We start from the raw sequence: 20,909 nt of genomic DNA, 5'->3' as shown, positions 1-20,909 counted from the left end.
TTTCTTTCTTTCTTTCTTTCTTTCTTTCTTTCTTTCTTTCTTTCTTTCTTTCTTTCTTTCTTTCTTTCTTTCTTCCTTTTTCCTTCCTTCCTTCTATCTCTTTCTTTCCCTTTCTTTCTGTCCTTTTTCATTCTCTCTCTCTTTCTTTCCCTCCTTCTTTCCTTCCTTCCTTTCTGCACAGATCTGTGCGTTTCCCCCTCCCCCAATAGCTAGCAATCCAAAACAGTCCAGTGGAGCCTGAGCGGTGGGTGTTGCCTTCTGCCACACTTCCGGTGATGTCAGGGGGTGTGGCATATGCAAATAAGTTGTGCTAATAGGTTATGCTAATGAGCTCCTGCACCTCTTTTTCTACGAAATGACCCCTGGATATCGGAAGTCTGGGACCTCTTCATCATGGAAAAGATTCCAGATAACATAAAACAAGCCGATTGAGAAAGAAGTTCTTTTCTCCCTTTCTCTCTGCTTAGTTAGCTAGGATGGAATTCAGCTCTTAAATTAAGGCACGGCATGTTGTTTAATGATTTTCACAACCCAATAAATTTCTGTTCCAATGTGGGTTTCGTAAAACAACAGAGGGAAAAGCCAATGCAGAATCAGCCCTGGTCTCCAGGCCGCCCGATCATCCTCATCGGGGGCCCCGCACCTGGCTCCATTCGTTCCAAGTGAGGCCTCCAGAACTGCACACAAGACTCCAGGTGCGGCCTGACCAATGCACTGCACGGCGGGACTGTGACATCCTGCGATCTGGATGTCTTGAGCCCGTTGCTTCCTCTTTGCCTAAGCAACCTCACAGGGTTGTTGTGGAACAGAGACGGGGGGGAAATCCTGCACACCATCCCTGTCTCCTCAGGGGAAAGGACAGGATAAAAGTGCCGTAGATTAAAGCGATGCAAAAGGGAGCTTGTTTCTTCCTGGTACCGTTGTGCAGCAAACCTCTCCCTACGTCTTGCGATTCCGGCGAAGCGTGCAGCAGGCCTTCCCGAAACAGCAAGCGGCAGCGGGGTTTTTTTTGCCTCCTTTCGCGATCCGCTTCTTTCCATTATACATAATGCAACGATCACCTCTGCGGAGAGATTGTAATATTTATTTTAATGGCCTAAATGCCTTTATTCCCAGATTACATGTCGAGATACGGATTTGTGTGCCATGAGAGCTCCCGGCGCGCCATGAAAAATTAAACAAACATGTTGGATGCATCAGTGCTTTATGGCCAACGGAGCAGCATGGGGGGGGGGGGGTATGCACAGCACTGATTTCCTCTGCTCTCGATGCCAATATAAGGGCAATGGCATTACCCAGAGGGAAGGCAAAAGAATCATAGAATCACAAAGTTGGCAGGGGTACTCCAGGCCATTAAGTCCAACCCCGGCGCAACGCAGGATCAGCCTAGAGCATTTCTGACAAGTGTTTGTCCAGCCGCTGCTTCAAGACTTGTATGACTCAACATCAAATAAGGCTCCAGATATTTCTCAAATATACAATAATATGAAATACAAGAAAATACAATGGATAGGGTAGGGATTTAAAGCACTATCTACCATTTAATACAAGAACTCGTGGGCACTCCATGAAATTGCTGAGCGGTCGGGTTAGAACAGATAAAAGGAAGTACTTCTTCACCCAAAGAGTGATTAATACTTGGAATTCACTGCCACAGGAAGTGGTGGCGGCTACAAGCATGGACGGCCTCAAAAGGGAATTAGGTAAGCATATGGAGCAGAGGTCCATCAGTGGCTATTAGCCACAAGGTATAGATAGGGGCTCTGGGGCAAGCGACGCTCTGTCATCTTGGTGCTTGGGGGGGTCAACAGTGGGAGGGCTTCTAATGTCCTGGCCCCATTGATGGACCTCCTGATGGTATTGGTATTTCTGGCCACTGTGTGATACAGAGTGTTGGACTGGATGGGCCTTTGGCCTGATCCAACATTGGCATCTCTTATGTTCTTATGTACTTATGTACTATTTAACACTTCCAGGGGTCATTTTGTAGAAAAAAGAGGTGCAGGAGCTCATTAGCATAACTTATTTGCATATCCCACAACCCCTGACATCACCAGAAGTGTGTCAGAAGGCAACACCCACCACTCAGGCTCCACTGGACTGTTTTGGATTGCTAGCGTTTTTTGGGGGGGACATGCAGATCTGTCCTCACAGAGGAGGGAAAGCTTGTACCTGAATAAAACTTGGTCTTAAAGGTGCCACTGGACTGTTTTGGATTGCTAACTATGGGGGGAGAACATGCAGATCTGCCCTCACAGAGGAGGGAGAGCTTGTACCTGAAGGTGGGCGGGCGGGGGGTTACCTGGCTGCTTCTTGCCCCTCGTGGCCCAACTGAAGACTGCTTGGAGCAGGGGGCGGGGCTTGTTGCATGTGCCCGCCCCCTGGGCTCCTTACTGCCGAAGCTCCGCTCCTGTGCGCTCCCGCAGGAAATAACCCCTGAACACTCCCAAAAGAAAGACTTCACAAATTCCAATTTCAATGGACTGAAAAACATGAGCTTCAAATGTCCATAAAGCAATTACATCCACTTCTTAACAATGTAAAGGACGGTGCAGTCAGCAAGTAGATCCAGTCTTTAGGACTTGAGACAAACAAAAAGAAATAAATAAAATAAAAACGAGTCGATAAATGGGTACCTGCCCTAGGTGGCAGGGGGCACCCACCTCCTGGTTCCGTGCCAGGAGTGTTGGCAACAGCAACGGAGGTGAAGACGGCAGTGGCGAAAACAACAATGGCAGCTGAATCCCGGACGACCAGACCTGACGGAAGGCGGAGCAGACGCAAGGATGCGAGACGCAGGCGAAGCAGACGCAGGGACGGCGCAGCACGGCTGGAACCGGAAGGACGTGAGCCGGAAGCTGCAGCCGGAAGAACGTTTGTGCGCAAAAACACCAGCCTCCGGGAGAAGGTCGCCGGGCAGCCAGAAAGAGGCCTGGAAGAACAACAATAACATTCGGAGCCCGCCGGGAGAAGGGAAGAAGCGCTGCCAACAGGGTGTCGATAGGGAAGTCCCTCCCCTTGTGAAATGTGGCCCTAGGTAGGTTCAATCACTACTGTATAGTAGTAAGTATGTAAACCGCTCTGAGACCCATTAGGGGTTATGAGCGGTATAGAAGTCGCATGTAAATAAAAATAAATAAAAAATAAATAAGCTGAAGTCAACTCATCCTCCAGATTATTCAATGAGTTTTTCGATCCCTTCGTCAGGACTGCATATCACCGGGAGCTCCCAAAGAGGCACAGCCACAGGAACTTCTCAGCCAATAATGCCTCCAAACTGTCTTATTGTCCAGCAGTGTCTACAAACAGCCTTATTTTTCTTTATTCATGATGGATACGTGTAGCCTAACATTGTAGGTGCTCTTCCATCTAAATGAATGTAAAGACAGCTAGAAGGGCAGAGTTGCAGGATCAGCCTAGACCAGGGGTGTCGAACTCATTTGTTATGAGGGCCGGATCTGACAGAAATGAGACCTTGTTGGGCCAGGCCATGTGTGTCATAAAATGTAATGCCAGGTAAAGTAAAAGTAAAGGTTCCCTTGCTCGAAAGCCAGTCAGATCCGACTCTAGGGTTGCGGTGCTCATCTCCGTTTCAAAGCCGAAGAGCCAGCGCTGTCCGAAGACGTTTCCGTGGCCATGTGGCCGGCATGACTAAACACCAAGACACACGGAACGCTGTTACCTTCCCACCGAAGTGGTACCTATTTATCTACTTGCAATTTCTTGCTTTCGAACTGCTAGGTTGGCAGGAGCTGGAACTAAAGACAGGAGCTCACTCCATCATGCAGCACCCGGGTCTTGAACTGCTGAACTACTGACCTTCCACAGCCTGCAGTTCAGCGTCTTAACCACTTGAGCCACCGCAGCTCCTAATGCCAGGTAGCGGAGATATAAACTTTATAAAGGACACAAACACAGCAGGGTTTTTTTTTAACTTCAAATAAAAACATGCTTAAAACATGGGCACCCTTGCAATGTTTTGTTTATTTAACAGTGTCTGATAACTGACACCTCTTGCTCTGAATTATTGCATCAAAATATCTGTGCTGTTGCCATCTTGAGTGTGCTGTTCAGGTGTGTATCTGTAAGTTGCAAACCTACGATGACGCAGCAGCAGCAGAAGTGGAAGAAGAAGCAGAAGACAGCCAGTTCCACTGCGGGCCTGATAAAAGCCTTCCAGGCGGCCTCATCCGGCCCCCGGGCCGCATGTTTGACACCCCAGGCCTAGAGCATCCCTGGCAAGGGTTTGTCCAGCCTCTGCTTGAAGACTGCCAGGGAGGGGGAGCTCACCACCTCCCTAGGCAGCTGAGTACATCGGGATTCCCTGATGGGGGTGAACACATGCTCAGGAGCCCACAAAGCTGCCTTTTACTGAATCAGGCCCTTTGGTCCATCACGGTCAGTATTGTATGCTCAGACTGGCAGCCGCTCCCCAGGGTCTCAGGCGGAGGTCCGTCACATCTCTTCCTTCCCGATCCCGATCACATGAAGCTGGCTTCTACTGAGTCAGACCATTTGCCCATCAAAAGCGTTGGGCTTTTGGTTGAGGACAGCAATGGTTTTCCATCATAGCTGGCACCCTCCTCTTCTCTTTCACCTTGCCCACTTCGGCCCCCTCTTTAACCTGCCCTCGAGTCAGAACAGTCCAGAGTAGGTTTTAGCAGGGCTATTTTGGGGCAGGAACGCACAGGAACGGAGTTCCGGCTGGCTCCCGAGTTGGCCACGCCCAGCATGAGCTTATTAGCATAATAGGCCACACCCAACAGCAGGAACTCATTAGGATTGGCTACATTAGGGGTGTGTGGCCTAACATGCAAAGGAGTTCCTGCTACAAAAAAAGGCCCTGGATTTTGACAACAAACAAGGTAAACAGAATAAGAAGCAAAAGGTGGATGTGGCTGGATGACCACACTTCTGGTAACATGGGGGTGCGGCCTAATGTGCTAATGAGCTGTGCTGTCAGGGGTGTGGCCCAATATGCTAATTAGTTCCTGCTGTTGGGTGTGGCCTATTATGCTAATGAGTTCCTGCTGGGCTTTTTCTACAAAAAGAGCCCTGGAAACCTTTAGATTAAATAACGAATGCCATCTGGAGATTATCAAAGTAGGAATGATTGAACTGCAGATTCTAATCTGTATTTTTTGGTATGTTTTAAACCTGCTGTACATCGCCCAGAGCCCTGTGTACTCAGGGATTGGGCGATTCAGAAATTCAGTGAACAACAACAATAATAATATCAGTCTTGTCTACTCAGACTGGCAGCAGCTCTCTAGGGTCTCAGGCTGAGGTTTTTCACTTCACCTCCTACCTTGAACTGGAGATGCGGGGGATTGAACCTGGGACCTTCTGCATGCAAAGCAGAGGCTCTACCACTGAGCCATGGCCCCTTCAACTGAAGACACTGAAGCTGGGACCTTCTGCATTCTGTACCACTGGTTTATCAAAGTCTATCAATGTCAATATTGCCTACTCTGGCTGGCAGCCACTTTCCAGGGTCTCAAACGGAGGTCTTCCACATCCCCTGCTACCTAATTGGGAGGGACGGCAGCTTGGCTTAGCCGGATCTCGTCAGATCTCAGAAGCTAAGAAGGGTCGGCGCTTGGTGATAGATTCACTTTTATGGTAAGCAAGGAACCTGTATCGATTTAGCTGTAACTTGCAGGCATATGGAAGATGACCCCTCCCTTTTTTTGACAGCATACTTGGGGAGGGGAAAACGAGTCTAGCATTTGAGTAAATGCTGTAGCTTTTTTAATGTGAGAGCCAGTTTGGTGTAGTCCTCCAAATGCAGCTGCTGGTGTGACCTTGGGCCAGTCACAAGTTTTCTCAGAGCTGTTCTCTCAGGGGTGGTTCTCGAGAGAGCTCTCTCCGCCCCACCCGCCTCACAGGGTTTCTGTTGTGGGGAGAGGAAGAAAAGGCAGTTGTAAGACCTTTGAGACTCCTTCAGGTAGAGAGAAGCAGGGTATGAAAGCCAACACTTCTTCACCTGAAGCCACACTTAGAAGAAGAGGAAGAGATTGGATTTATACCCTGTCATTCAGTACCTGAAAGAGTCTCAGAGTGGAAAGAACTGTGACTGGCCCAAAGTCATTCAATGATTTGAAAAAAGGGGGGAGGGTCAAGCTATCAAAATAAGTTATTATAAGAAGACAGCAGTTCGGAAGGAGAGGTGAAGGATGAGGAAGAAAGAGGAGCAGCAGGTTACAACCTGAGAGATAAAAGTGGGAAGAACTATAAAGTTTAAAAACTGCTATCTTTTTCTTTTAAGCAGACTGATACTAACTACCAAAAGGACAATACTAACTTATTAATTATTTGGTTAACATTTTAGAAGAAAAGAAGAAGCCTCGGTGAAGAAGAAAAGCGTGGACTCTCTGATTGGACTATAAAAAGATTTAATAAACTAACATATTACTAATACCACTCACTCTTTTGTCCCTCTTTATACCTTCCTTTATTTCTAACTTATAGCGAAATCTCTCCCCTTTTCAGGGGAGTGAATAAAGTTTATTAAAAAAAAAAGTTATTATAAAAATACAATTACTACTACTACTACTACTACTACTACTAAAAAAAAGTTATTATAAAAATACAATTACTACTACTACTACTACTACTACTACTATTATTATTATTATTATTATTATTATTATTATTATTATTTTGGATATAAACCCCGCCCTTCACTCAGAGTCTCAGAGCGGTGTACAAACTCCTTTCCCTTCCCCTCCCCCTCCCCACAACAGACAACCTGAGAGGTAGGCGGGGCTGAGAAAGAAACTGCTATTTTTCAAGAACAGCTCTTATCCGAACCATGGCTTGCCCAAGGTCATCCAGCAGCTGCAAGGGGAGGAGTGGGGAATCAAACCCGGTTCTCCCAGATCAGAGTCCACACACTTAACCACTACACCAAACTGGTTGTGGTGTACACATTAGTAAACAATAAAATAAGTTAAAAGAAACGATCCAAATATATAGAGAGCTCTCCGTTTCATATATATAATTGATGGGTGTTTCTTATGACCTGTATACACGTCTCGGCCCCTTAGGGCCTTCCTCAGGGGTCAGTATTACCATTGTATTACCATTGTAAAGCAACACATATCCAGAAATATCCAGAAATATCCAGGTGTCGCTTTCTCATGTGATGTGCAATTGCTAAAAGTGTACACAGTAGGCCATGGATCATCTCTCATGGTAACTGTTATATATTGGGATTGAATCATCCCTGATTGAATCACCCCAGAAACTGGCTGAGCTTGGAGCACAAGAACAATAGCCGACCAGGACTCTGGGAAAAAAACCCAATCAAGTAGTAATGTTATGTAAATAGCCTATCACTGGAAGTGGGGTGTGTTTGGGTGTGGCAACTGCATGCTATTTAACAGAGCTGAGGCTCTAGAGTCTTGTCTCGTAGTTTTGCTCAGGGATATTTTGGGGCAGGAACGCACAGGAACGGAGTTCTGGCTGGCTCCCAAGTTGGCCACACCCCGCAGGGACTCATTAGCATAATAGGCCACACCCAACAGCAGGGACTCATTAGGATTGGCTACATTAGGGGTGTGTGGTCTAACATGCAAAGGAGTTCCTGCAACAAAAAAGCCCTGGGTTTTGATAACAAACAAGGTAAACAGAATAAGAAGCAAAAGGTGGGTGTGGCTGGATGACCATACTTCTGGCAACATGGGAATGTGGCCTAATATGCGAATGAGCGGTGCAGTCATGGGGTGTAGCAGGGCTATTTTTGGGCAGGAATGCACAGGAACAAAGTTCCGGCTGACTTCAGAGTTGGCCACGCCCACTACAGCCAAAACCTCTGTGTGTCTGGCTACGGAGGGAAGGGGCGTCCGGGCAAGCCAAGGGAAGGCAGTTTAAAATGCCTTCCCTTCCCTCCAGGGGCCGGCTTGCCTGGGCTCCGTGCAGCCATAGGGCGCCCAGGCAAGCCAAAGGAAGGCATGGGGTTGTGGCCTAATATGCTAACGAGCTGCGTTGTCAGGGGTGTGGCCTAATAGGCTAATGTATTTCTGCTGTTGGGTGTGGCCTATTATGCTAATGAGTTCCTGCTGGGCTTTTTCTACAAAAAAAGCCCTGGAACCCAGTATTTAACAGTAACTGCACACACTCTCCAAATTGTTCTGGTAACGAATTTCCAAAGTGTCTGGATGTGTGTCTGCCTTTGATGGAAGAGACACACCTGGCCTACTGTGTAAACTTTTAGCAATTGCACATCACATGAGAAAGCAACACCTGGCTCTAAAGAAAATCTTTTTTCCATATATTTCTTTCTGGTTCCCCCCCACACACACTGTTTATTTTCGATTTTGAACAAATCAAACAAATACATATACATTCCAACGTATTATTTACAGAAAATCTTCCAGCATTCTACTTCTGATCCTATTTTATTCACCTTATTTCTCCCCTTTAATATTTTGTAGCCATATATCCACTTCAGACCAATATTTATTGTATTCTTTCCCACTCTTATCTTGACTAGTAAACGCTAATTTTTCTAGTTCAGCTACTTCCATTAATTTACATATAAATTCATCTTTCGTTGGTATATTTTCATTTTTCCAATATTTCACAAATAAGATTCTGGCCACCACTAAAATGTGCATAGTTATATAAATTTCATATTTCTTACGTTTCTCCAGTATTATGTTTAACAAAAAAAAATCTGGCTTCAATTGTAAATCTATTTCTAAATTCTCCCCCAGGACTCTTTTTACAACATTCCAATATTTCTTTGCTTTTTTACAGACCCACCAAATATGAATAAACATACCAATATTTTGCTTGCACTTCCAAAAATTTTTGGAAATGTTGTTGTTGTTCAGTCGCACAGTCGAGTCCGACTCTTCGCGACCCCATGGACCAGATCCCGCCAGGCCCTCCTGTCTTCTGCCGTCCTCTGAAGTTTGCTCAATTTCATGTTCGTTGCATCTATGGCACTGTCTAACCATCTCATCCTTTGCCGTCCCCGTCTTCTTTGACCTTCAATCTTTCCCAGCATCAGGGTCTTCTCCAGTGAGTGCTCCCTTCTCATTGGGTGGCCAAAGTCTTTGAGCTTCAGTTTCATTATAGGGAACAGCCCCATATAAAACATCTTAACTATATTTTCTTTAAAATTACTTGTTTTGGTATATTTTATATTTCTAGACCAGAGTTTCTCCCATTCATCTTGTTCTATGTTTCTTCCCATACATTGCGCCCATTTTATCATTTGGGGTTTTATCCACTCATCTTGCATGGTGTACTCTAACATAAAATAATACACTTTCCCTGGCCTACTGTGTAAACTTTTAGCCATTGTACATCACATGAGAAGAAGAAGAAGAGATTGGATTTATACCCCGCCCTTCACTTGGAGTCTCAGAGCGGCTTACAAACTCCTTTCCCTTCCCCTCCCCACAACAGACACCCTGTGAGGTGGGTGGGACTGAGAGAACTCTGACACAAACTGCTCTTTTTCAAGGACAGCTGTGCCAGAGCTTGTGACTGACCCAAGGTCACATCAGCAGGTGCAAGTGGAGGAGTGGGGAATCAAACCCGGTTCTCCCAGATTAGAGTCTACACACTTAACCACTACACCAAACTGGCTCTAAAGCGACACCTGGCTCTAAAGAAAATCTTTTTTCCATAGTGAAAAGTACGCAAACGGAGAGTGATTTCAGCAAAGCGTACTTTATTCGATCAGGAACAAGACAGCTTTGGCCGGCTCGCAGGCCGGCTTATATTCCCCGAGAAACCGCCACCCAAAACACACACACCCCTGCCCAATAGGTTTTTTACAGTGGCCGAGAGTCCCATTGGCTCTCGGCCAGGAACCTAGCCCCCTGATTGGAGCGAACTAGGATCTGCATAGTCCATTGTCTCTTGGAGCGAAGCTCAACGTTTGTCTCTGGACATGTCTGGACTTGTCTGGACTTGTCAGGACTGTTTGTCTCTGGACTTGTCTGGACTTGTTAGGACTGGATACATTACACATAGATTTCTTTCTGGATGTGTGTGGTTTTACGACAGTGATATTGGCCACCAAAGTCACCCAGCCGGCTTCACGGGGAGGGGGAGGAGCGGGGAATCAGACCCCGTTCTCTAGACCAGAGTTTGCCGCCCTTAACCAGGACAACACACTGGCTCACAGATGGCGCCATTTTGGACGGCGCTCTTGGAAGCGTGTCGTGAGGAGAGGGAAGGGAGGGCTTAAACTGTGGCGTGTGGGTGCTCCCCTCAAAAGTGGAGGAAAAAACCGCCACGCGGGAACGGAGCCCGCGCACATGTTTGTGTTGCCCGCACCGTCTGGCGAGACCAAGCTGTCTTCGCAGATGAGGTTACGGTCCCTCTGCGGCCGGCAGTGCGCCACGCATGCTGATAAGATCGTTAGCCAAGACCGGGATTTGTTATATTGGATTTATGACGACACTGGATGCCTTTTCTTACCCGCTGCCTCGGCATAAGCCTGATTAATTTTTCATGGGCCTTTACACCCCTCTCTCTTCGGTTACACGCTACAGTAAAAGGGAACGGGAAAACGCAGTGAATATCAATGCGGTAACTATGGTGCTTGTGATTCATCGGAGCTACACTGGCCAGAGTCCTGCTGGATCAGACCAGTGGTCTATCTAGTCCAACGTACTGTCTAGTCCACATGGCATGTAAGGTTGCCAGCCTCCAGGTGGGGCCTGGGGACCTTCTGGATCTCCAAAGGTCAGTTTCCCTCTCCTTGGCAAATAGAAGGGGAAGTCGTGGAAGTAGTGACAGACTTCACGTTCCTGGGATCCCAAATCACCGCAGACTGTGACTGCAGCCATGAAATTAAAAGACGCCTGCTCCTTGGGAGGAAAGCGATGGCGAACCTAAACGGCATGATAAAAAGTAGAGACATCACCCTGCCAACAAAAATACGCATGGTCCAAGCAATGGTATTCCCAGTAGTCATGTGTGGCTGCGAGAGTTGGACTATAAGGAAGGCCGAGCACCGAAGAATAGATGCTTTCGAATTATGGTGCAGGCGATGACTCTTGAGAGTTCCTTGGACTGCAAGGAGATCAAATCAGTCAATCCTAAAAGAAATCAACCCTGACTGTTCCCTGGAAGGCCAGATAATGAAACTGAAGCTCAAATACTTTGGCCACCAAATGAGAAGGGAGCACTCACTGGAGAAGACCCTGATGCTGGGAAAGACTGAAGGTCAAAGAAGACGGGGACGGCAAAGGATGAGATGGTTAGACAGTGCCATAGATGCAACGAACATGAAATTGAGCAAACTTCAGAGGACGGCAGAAGACAGGAGGGCCTGGCGGGATCTGGTCCATGGGGTCGCGAAGAGTCGGACTCGACTGTGCGACTGAACAACAACAACTTCCCAAGACGGGCTCAGGGCGGGTAACAACCAGTGTTCCCTCTAAGCTGAATGAGTGTGAGCTAGCTCACCATTTTCTTTAGCCTCCGGCTCACACATTTTTGTCTCCGCTCAGGAAGGAGGGCTGCAGAGCACACTCATTTAGGCAGCAGCCAAATCGCTCCCTCACTAACGCCAGTAGCTCACAAAGTGGGATTTTTGCTCACAAGACTCCACAGCTTAGAAGGAGCATTTGTAACAACAACGTGTATGAACCATTAAAACCGGGTAATATGATTTAATTCTTAAAACACCTAAAGCCATTAAACAGTTAAAAGACGGCGAATCAAATATAACAGTTTAAGACCCCCTGTAAAAATGGTCGCTGGAGTCACACCAAGCTCATAGACTACCAGGACCCCACATAGGGCAGATAGTTAGAGCAACTTTTATAGACTGACGTCCCTCCCCTCCTGTCATGATCTGGGCTGTGCCCATAGGACCTAGCAGGCCAAGGGAGCCTGTGTAGCAGTGGGAGGAGGCTAGGCCTACAACTCCCAGAAGCCCCTGAGAGGTTTTGGAGCCAAAATTAGCCAATCACAGAGAAAGGGGACTTAAAATAAAAGAACTGGTGCAAGAGGAAAAGCTGTTCTTCTTCTCAGGCAACAGGGCCAGAAGAAAGGCTGCTGTGGGGAAGAAACCCTCATCCTGAGGGAAGGGAAAGTAGTCTAAGGCCACTGGAGATAGTGAGCTAGGGACCGTATATTTAGACGCATTAGGGCATTTGATTTCTTTTCTTTTCACCCACTTACTGTTATCATTCCTGCACCTTGTTTGTTTGACCTCCTATAAAATAAACCTTTTCCTTCTTGTTTACTCTGCCTGGTCCCCGTGACTATTATTTAGCCAAAACAGGAGGTCTGAAGGTGTTGGGAGGGTGCTCTGGGCCTTCTGAAGGGATCCTAAATCCAGAGTGGTGGCAGCATCAGGTGACACCCCAGCTGAGCTGTGACTCCTTCCCAAACGCTGCCCTCTCCAGGCTCCATTCCTGATTTTCCCAAAATTTCCCAACCCGTAGCTGGCAGTGCCAACCCTACGTGGCCACCCAGTAGAACCTCCAGGTGGAGTTTGGAGATCTCCCAGAATTAGAACTGATCTTCAAGCGACAGAGATCAGTTCCCCTGGAGAAAATGGCGACTTTGAAGGGTGAACTCTAGGGCATTGTCTCTGGATGAGGTCCAGGCCCGTAGCCAGGATTTTGTGGCTTGTGGGGCAAATATATTTTCTCTGGTGGGGCTGAAGTTCTCAGTGCAGAAAGAAAAGCCATTTAGCCAATAGAAAGTTGTGACCAGGAGAGATCTCTGAATTGCAAGCTGTCGACCACTTTAGATGACAGTTCTCAGCTGCTGCAAGTTAATCACTTCTGCCAGCCTAAGCCACAATTCTGAGAACAAGCCGGCAGGTGGGGGTGATGACTTCTAGAGTCAAGAAAGCTCACACTTTGGCAGAAAAACTCTCTTCAAGGAGACTAGTTTCTTGACACAGAGCTAGAAGGGATCCTAGAGGTCACCTACTCCAACCCCCTTGCTCAGTGCAGGGATTAGTCAACTACAGGACCCCCACTCTGCTGAAAGGAGCGCACGCCTTTTTTAAATGCTTTAAAATGACTGGAAAAAGCATTTACGGGAGAAATTCTTTGGGGCTGTGCCTTTAAGAAAGGGGGCAGAGCCCCCAAAGACCCCACCTGATGAAGCCCCTCCCTCCCCAAACCCCGCCATCCACAGGCCCCACCCCAAAAATGTCCAGGTATTTCCCAACCCGGAGCTGGGAACCCTATGTGGCCGACCGGATGCCCTGTAGGGCAATCATACCGGGCAATCATACATGGAACAGAGAAACTGACGCTGCTTCCCAGCACTGGAATACAAAGGTTTGCTGCCTCTGTATACGGAGGTTCCCTTATTAGGGGTAAAACAGATAGACTGCTGCGAAAGGGAGCAACTAGGCCGACGTGGACTGCCAGTGCCACGCATAACCACACAATGCATTTCAACAGCCTGATGTCCAGCGGCACCTTTAAGACCAACAAAGTCTAATTCTGGGTATAAGCTTTCCGGTGCACGTGCACACTTCTTCAGATACATCGAAACAGACTTCCACAACCATTACATATAGATAGAGGGTGAGGGCATTAGTTGGCAGGAAGGGCTAGTTAGAGTCAAGATGCATAAGTAACTGAACTAAGAGTGGATCAAAACTAACTAACTAGCCCTTCCGGGCAACTAACCCCTCCATCCACCCTCTCTCTACCTATACGTAAGGCTTGAGGAAGTCTGTTTCCATGTATCTGAAGAAGTGTCCATGCACACAAATGCTTATACCGAGAATTAAACTTTGTTCATCTTAAAGGTGCCACTGGACCTCTGCCCAGAGTTGCAAACCTACTTAGAGATCTTCTGTCCCAAAGGACTTCTGGTCAGCTGAGGGCAAGGCCCCAATTGGCCTTTGAGGAAAGCAGCAGAGGTCCATGAGTGGCTATTAGCCACAAGGCATATGGAACACTCTGTCAGGGGCAGTGATGCTCTGTATTCTTGGTGCTTGGGGTGGGCAGCAGTGGGAGGGCTTCTGGAGTTTTGGCCCCACTGGTGGACCTCCTGATGGCACCTGGGTTTTGGCCACTGTGTGACACAGAGTGTTGGACTGGATGGGCCATTGGCCTGATCCAACATGACTTCTCTGATGTTCTTATGTCTGGGTACTTGGGGGGCAATAATAGGAGGGCTTCTGGAGTTCTGGCCCCGCTAGTGGACCTCCTGATGGAAGCTGTGTTTTCAGACCACCGTGTTCTCGCCTCACTGGTGGACCTCCTGAGGGCACCTGGGTTTTGGCCACTATGTGACACTGAGTGTTGGACTGGATGGCCCATTGGCCTGATCCAACATGGCTTCTCTGATGTTCTTCTGTCTGGGGCGGTGATGCTGTGTACTCCTGGTCCTTGGGGGGGCAACAGTGGGAAGGCTTCTGGAGTCCTGGTCCCACTGGTGGACCTCCTGATGGAACCTGTGTTTTCACCCCACTGTGTTGTGGCCCCACTGGTGGACCTCCTGATGGCCCCTGGTATTTTTGGCCACTGTGTGTCACAGAGTGCTGGACTGGATGGGCCATTGGCTTGATCCAACATGGCTCATCTTATGTTCTTATTTATTTATTTATTATATTTATACCCCGCCCTCCCAGCCATGGCCAGCTCAGAGCGGCTTACAACAGCATAAAACCAACAATGTCTGGGGCAGTGATGCTCTGTATTCATTCTATTTATTTATTTATATTTACATTTGAATTTATATCCCGCCCTACCCCGAAGGCTCAGGGCGGCTCACAAGGGCACCATGTGCCAAGGTTAAAACAGCAATACATAATTAAAAACAATAAATTACAATAAAACACAATAAAAATTTACAAACAAGTTGGGCCAAGATGGATAGCTCTTAACTTCCACAACTACTTTCTAAGGTCTTGTCATCTAAAACCGTGCCCAGGCGCCTCGCCCCCAATGGGGGCCAGGCAGTCATGATGTTCAAACACAGTGCATAGGGGACGAAGATGGAATAATGGTGGCAGCGGCTCCTACTCAAAGGCCTGGCGGAAGAGCTCCATCTTGCAGGCCCTGCGGAACTGAGAGAGGTCCCGCAGGGCCCGGATCTCTTCTGGGAGCTCTTTCCACCAGGTAGGAGCCGCAAACGAAAATGCCCTGGTTCTGGTCACTGCAAATTTAACGTCTCTCGGGCCTGGAATTTCCAGGAGATGACACCCCCCCCCCCGACCGTAGTGCCCTTGGGGGGAACATATGTAGAAAGGCGGTCCCTCAGGTAGGCAGGACCCTGGCCATAAAGGGCTTCAAAGGTCAAAACCAGCACTTTGAAGCAAATCTGGTACGCTATTGGCAGCCAGTGCAGCGCTTTCAGCACAGGCCGAATGTGGTCCCTCATCGAGAGACCCATCAGTAGCCTGGCCGCAGCATTCTGCACTAGCTGCAGCTTCCGGATTTGCGACTCATGGTGCTGCGCGGGGGGGCAACAGTGGGAGGGCTTCTCATGTCCTGGCTCCACTAGTGGACCTCCTGATGGCACATGTGTTTTGGCCACTGTGGGACACAGAGTGTTGGACTGAATGGGACATCGGCCTGATCCAATATTGGCTTCTCTGATGTTCTTACGTTCTAAGGGTTTCGCATTCATGCGTCCTTTTTGCTTTTCAGATCACACATGCACACACTCACTCTCCCCCCCTTTCTACGCAATTGGAGAAGTTCGGTGTTTAAACACACGGCTCAGCCACCATCAAATCACTTTTATGGCTCAAAGAAGCCATAATACTTCACTTCCCACATTGCATTCTATTGCTATTTATGGGTTCTCGTTGAGGTTTCTCGCAATAACCAAACACACGGGGAGTCATTTGTCACCAGCACGGCTTCATTATCCGCTCTCCCAGCCACAGCTGCATGTGCCACGTTCAATAAAGACAGAGAGGAAACGCAATCGCTCATTAATGCGCCGGACGTTGACGCCATCGGCCCAGGGTCAAGAAGCGACTCAGGGTCTCCTTGGATGGCACAAGAGTTACTTGCAGGATCACTTGCCTAAGGAACGCTTTGTGTACGGTTGCCAACCTCTCCTGGAATTACAACCGATCCCCAGACGACAGAGATCAGCAGGGGTCATTTGGTAGAAAAAGAGGTGCAGGAGCTCATTTGCATAACTCATTTGCATATGCCACACCCCCTGACAAAGGGCAGGCATGCAACCATGCCTGGGTTCCCTGCCTGATCTTCTCCAGGTGACCCGCGGGGGAGGGGCGGCCGGGGCTCCTTACTGCCGGAGCGCCGTTCTGCAGCGCTCCGGCAGGAAATGACCCCTGGAGATCAGTCTCCCTGAAGAAAATGGCTGCTTTGGAAGAGAGACTCCATGGCATTGTACCTTGCTGGGGTCCCAATCATCCCTGCCCACCCCAGGTTCCATCCTTGTATCTCCAGGAATTTTCCAACCCAGGGCTGGCAACCCCAGCTCTGAGGTTAGTGACTGTAACAGAATGAGGTAGACACTGCAATTTTGACTAAACGAGTTTAAACAACTCTTTGACAAAACTAAGACATTCAGATTCAGGTGGGTATCAACGTTGGTATGAAGGAATAGAACAAAGCTTGAATCCAGCGGCATCTTTAAGACCAACAAAGTTTAATTCTGGGGAAGAAGAAGAAAATTCTGGGGAAGGAGGAGGAGGAGAATTTATACCCCACCCTACACTCGGAGTCCCAGCGCAACTTACAGTCTCTTTTCCCTTCCCCTCTCCACAACAGACACCCTGTGAGGCAGTTGGGGCTGAGAGAGCTCTTTCGAGGACTGCTCGTCAGAGAAGCAGCTCTGAGAGAACTTGTGACTGACCCAAGGCCACCCAGCTGGCTGCAAGTGGAGGAGTGCGGAATCAAACCCGGTTCTCCAGATTACACTCTGCCGCTGTTAACCACTACACCAAAACTATACCAGAATTAAACTTTGTTGGTCTTAAAGGTTCCACTGGGCTCAAACTTTGTTCTAACGTTTAAACTCATTTAGTTAAAATTTCAATGTCTGCCTCTTTCTGTTGTACAGAGAGAGACTATAGATCATGATCTTTTTATACAGAGTCGGAAGAACGGAAGAAAGAGCCTGCTGGATGGGGAAAATGGTCCATTTAGCCCAGTACCTCCCACCCTGGGGCTCCTAGCCTGATGCCCCACAACGTCTGAACCCAAAAGTACAAGGCTATAGCCTCTTCCTATCGGTGATTTCCATAATCTGGTATACTACATCTGAACATGGAGGTTCCATTTAACCATCATGGCTAATAGCTGTTGATAGGAATCTCTCTCATTCCTTTTATTAAAACCACCTGTATTAGCAGCCATCACTATCTTCTGTGGCGGATGTCAGCTGATCAGTCACATGATGATCCGACCTGGCCAGTATTGTCTCTCCTGACTGAATCGTAGAATCATAGAGTTGGACGGGACCTCCAGGGTCATCTAGTCCAACCCCCTGGACAATGCAGGAAATTCACAAATACCTTTCCCCCCACACACAACCAGTGACGGCTGCTCCATGCCCAGAAGAAGGCAAGAAACCTCCGGGATCCCTGGCCAAACTGGCCTGGAGTAAAATGGCTTCTGGACCCTTTGGCTATGGTCCTCTGCAGGTCCAGATGATCTGGGTTTGGAGGGCAAGGCTGCAGTTCAAAATGGTCCACACTGTGACCCATAGAATATCACTATCATGTGCTCTGTCACCCTTTGGTGGACAAGTGGAAAATGCTATGAAGTCACTGCTGAGTTACAGCAATCCCCCACAGAGAGCCTGTTTGATGGAGTGGTTAGGCGCACGGACTCTAATCTGGGAGAACAGCGTTTTATTCCCCACTCCTCCACTCGCACCTGCTGGATGACCTTGGGCAAGCCGTAGTTCTGATAAGAGCTGTTCTTGAAAAAGAGCAGTTTCTGTCAGAGCTCTCTCAGCCCCGCCTGCCTCACGGGGTATCTGTTGTGGGGAGGGGGAAGGGAAAGGAGATTGTAAGCAGCTCTGAGACTCCTTTGGGTAGTGAAGGGTGAGGTATAAGACAGCCAGTTTGGTGTAGTGGTTAAGTGCGCGGACTCTAATCTGGGAGAGCCGGGTTTGATTCCCCACTCCTCCACTTGCACCTGCTGGATGACCTTGGGACAGTCACAACTTCTCTCAGAGCTGTTCTCTCAAGGGTATTTCTCAAGAGAGCTCTCTCAGCCCCACCTACCTCACAGGGTGTCTGTTGTGGGGAGGGGAAGGGAAAGGAGTTTGTAAGCCGCTCTGAGACTCCTTTGGGTAGTGAAGGGTGAGGTATAAGACAGCCAGTTTGGTGTAGTGGTTAAGTGCGGGGAGTCTAATCTGGGAGAGCCGGGTTTGATTTCCCACTCCTCCACTTGCACCTGCTGGATGACCTTGGGACAGTCACAAGTTCTCTCAGAGCTGTTCTCTCAAGGGCATTTCTCAAGAGAGCTCTCTCAGTCCCACCTACCTCACCGGGTGTCTGTTGTGGGGAGGGGAAGGGAAAGGAGATTGTAAGCCACTCTGAGACTCCTTCAGGTAGTGAAGGGCAGGGCATAGATCCAATTTCTTCTCTCTTCTCTTCTTGGTTTTATAGTGACTTTTACCGATTTCAGCCTTGGAAGCCAGGGTTGAGATATGACAGGCCAACCTAGATAGATAAGAGAGAAAGTAGATAAGAGAGAAAGGCAGACACTGATAAACAGACAAGAGATAGACAAGACAGACCAACACAGAAAGATAGACAGACTGACGGACAGACATCTGAGGAAGTGGACATGCAGACGAAAGCTTATACCGTGAATAAAACTTTGTTGGTCTTAAAGGTGCCACTGGACTCAAAACTTTGTTAAGACAGATGGACAGACACAGATAACTAGACAGAGACAGACAGACCAACAAACATAGACAGACAGATACACATAGGTAGATAGATGATAGATAGGTAAACCAGAACAGTTAGATAGAAAGCTAGGCAGACAGATGGACAGACACAGAGAGATGATAAGATAGACAGACAGACCAGCAGACAGGTAGACAGACGATTGATGGCCCAACACAGAGAGAGATAGGTAGATAGATGGTTAAAGAGACCAACACATAGACAGACACTGATAAATAGACAGCGATGAACAGACAAGCCAACACAGGCAGACAGACAGAGAGACAGAGATAGGCTGTAGATAGGTAGATTGATAGAAAGACATAGACAGAGAAGACGGACAGACACAGAAAAATAGAAGAAGAAGAAGAGATTGGATTTATACCCCACCCTTCACTTGCAGTCTCAGAGCGGTTTACAAACTCTTTTCCCTTCCCTTCCCCTCCCCACAACATAAGAACATAAGAGACGCCAATGTTGGATCAGGCCAATGGCCCATCCAGTCCAACACTCTGTGTCACACAGTGGCCAAAAATACCAGGTGCCATCAGGAGGTCCAGCAGTGGGGCCAGGACATTAGAAGCCCTCCCACTGTTGACCCCCCCCCCAAGCACCAAGAAGACAGAGCATCACTTGCCCCAGAGCCCCTATCTATACCTTGTGGCTAAGAGCCACTGATGGACCTCTGCTCCATATGCTTATCTAATTCCCTCTTGAAGCTGTCCATGCTTGTAGCCGCCGCCACCTCCTGTGGCAGTGAATTCCATGTGACAACAGACACCCTGTGAGGTAGGTGGGGCTGAGAGGGCTCTTTCCGGAAGTGCCCTTTCAAGAACACCTCTGAAAGGACTTGTAACTGACCCAAGGTCACCCAGCAGGCGCGAGTGGAGGAGTGGGGAATCAAACCCGGTTCTCCCAGATTAGAGTCCACACACTTAACCACTACCCCAAACTGCCTCTCAGAGACAGAGATGGCCAGACAGACCAACACAGGTAGACAGACAGATGGACAGGCAGAGACAGATGACAGAGAGACCGACCAACACAGGCAGGTAGACAGAAAGACACCGATATTTATTTATTTATTTGATTCCCTGCCCTCCTCCCCGAAGCAAGCTCAGATTGGCAGAAAGACACAGACAGACAAGAGGAATGTACTAAAAGGAAGGACAGGATTGCCCATTGGAAACAATGCGTGGTCTCTCATTCCATCCCCAGAGTAGTGTATTTGGGCCCAGAGACCCTAATGGAAAATCCATTCCGCTTTTTTATTGCAACTCTACTTGTACCCTAGGAGCTGCGGTGGCTCAAGTGGTTAAGACGCTGAACTGCAGGCTGTGGAAGGTCAGTAGTTCAGCAGTTCGAGACCCGAGTGTGCCGCAAGACAGGGTGAGCTCCTGTCTCTAGTTCCAGCTCCTGCCAACCTAGCAGTTCGAAAGCATGAAATTGCAAGTAGATAAATAGGTACCACTTCGGTGGGAAGGGAACAGCTTCCGTGTGCCTCGGTGTTTAGTCATGCCGGCCACACGACCACAGAAACGTCTTCGGACAGCGCTGGCTCTTCGGCTTTGAAACGGAGATGAGCACTGCATCCCTAGAGTCGGATTCGACTGGCTTTCGAGCAAGGGAACCTTTACCTTTTACTTGTACCCCAATGTTTTACAACGGGGCCGTGCAAGTCAATTGGCATTCCTAGCTCCCATGATTTCCAATGGGCCTTCCAGCCTCTCCCATTGTTTCCAACGCAAGCCTGTCCTTCCTTTTAGGACATCCCCAGACAAGATGGACAGACACCGATCAATAGACAGAGACAGCCAGACAGACCCACACAGGTAGACAGACAATGGACAGGCAGAGAGACAGAACAAGGGTCTAGACTTTCCAATTTGGGGGGGGGGGCTGGGACTGGGCCAGAGGCATTGCTTTGCTAGGAGCAAGGGTGGCTCCCGGGGGGAGGCTGAGTACCTTCCTGAAAATTTCGGCGGAGGCTGAAGCCCCGCCGCCCCCATGAAGATTACGCCAAAGACGCAGGTAGGCAGATGATGGAACCAAACAGATAGACAGAGGGACG

The 20,909-nt window shown here is 48.4% G+C and overlaps 1 protein-coding gene across 1 annotated transcript in view; it reads left to right on the top strand.

The window, feature by feature from the left end:
* Positions 1 to 2,786: 2,786 nt before the first annotated feature.
* LOC107121597 (sterile alpha motif domain-containing protein 10-like) overlaps positions 2,787 to 20,909 on the top strand; it is a 72,848-nt gene continuing 54,725 nt past the window's right edge. The window contains exon 1 of the mRNA XM_015424537.1: positions 2,787 to 3,037. Within this exon, the coding sequence (XP_015280023.1) occupies positions 2,787 to 3,037 (251 nt within the window). The remainder of the gene's footprint in view (positions 3,038 to 20,909) is intronic.

This window comes from Gekko japonicus, unplaced genomic scaffold, assembly GCF_001447785.1.
Source record: "Gekko japonicus isolate JY-2015 unplaced genomic scaffold, Gekko_japonicus_V1.1 scaffold2697, whole genome shotgun sequence".
In the NCBI taxonomy this organism is placed as follows: domain Eukaryota; kingdom Metazoa; phylum Chordata; class Lepidosauria; order Squamata; family Gekkonidae; genus Gekko; species Gekko japonicus.
The sequence above is the reverse complement of the archived record's forward strand: the minus strand, read 5'-3'. Positions and strand labels throughout refer to the sequence as shown.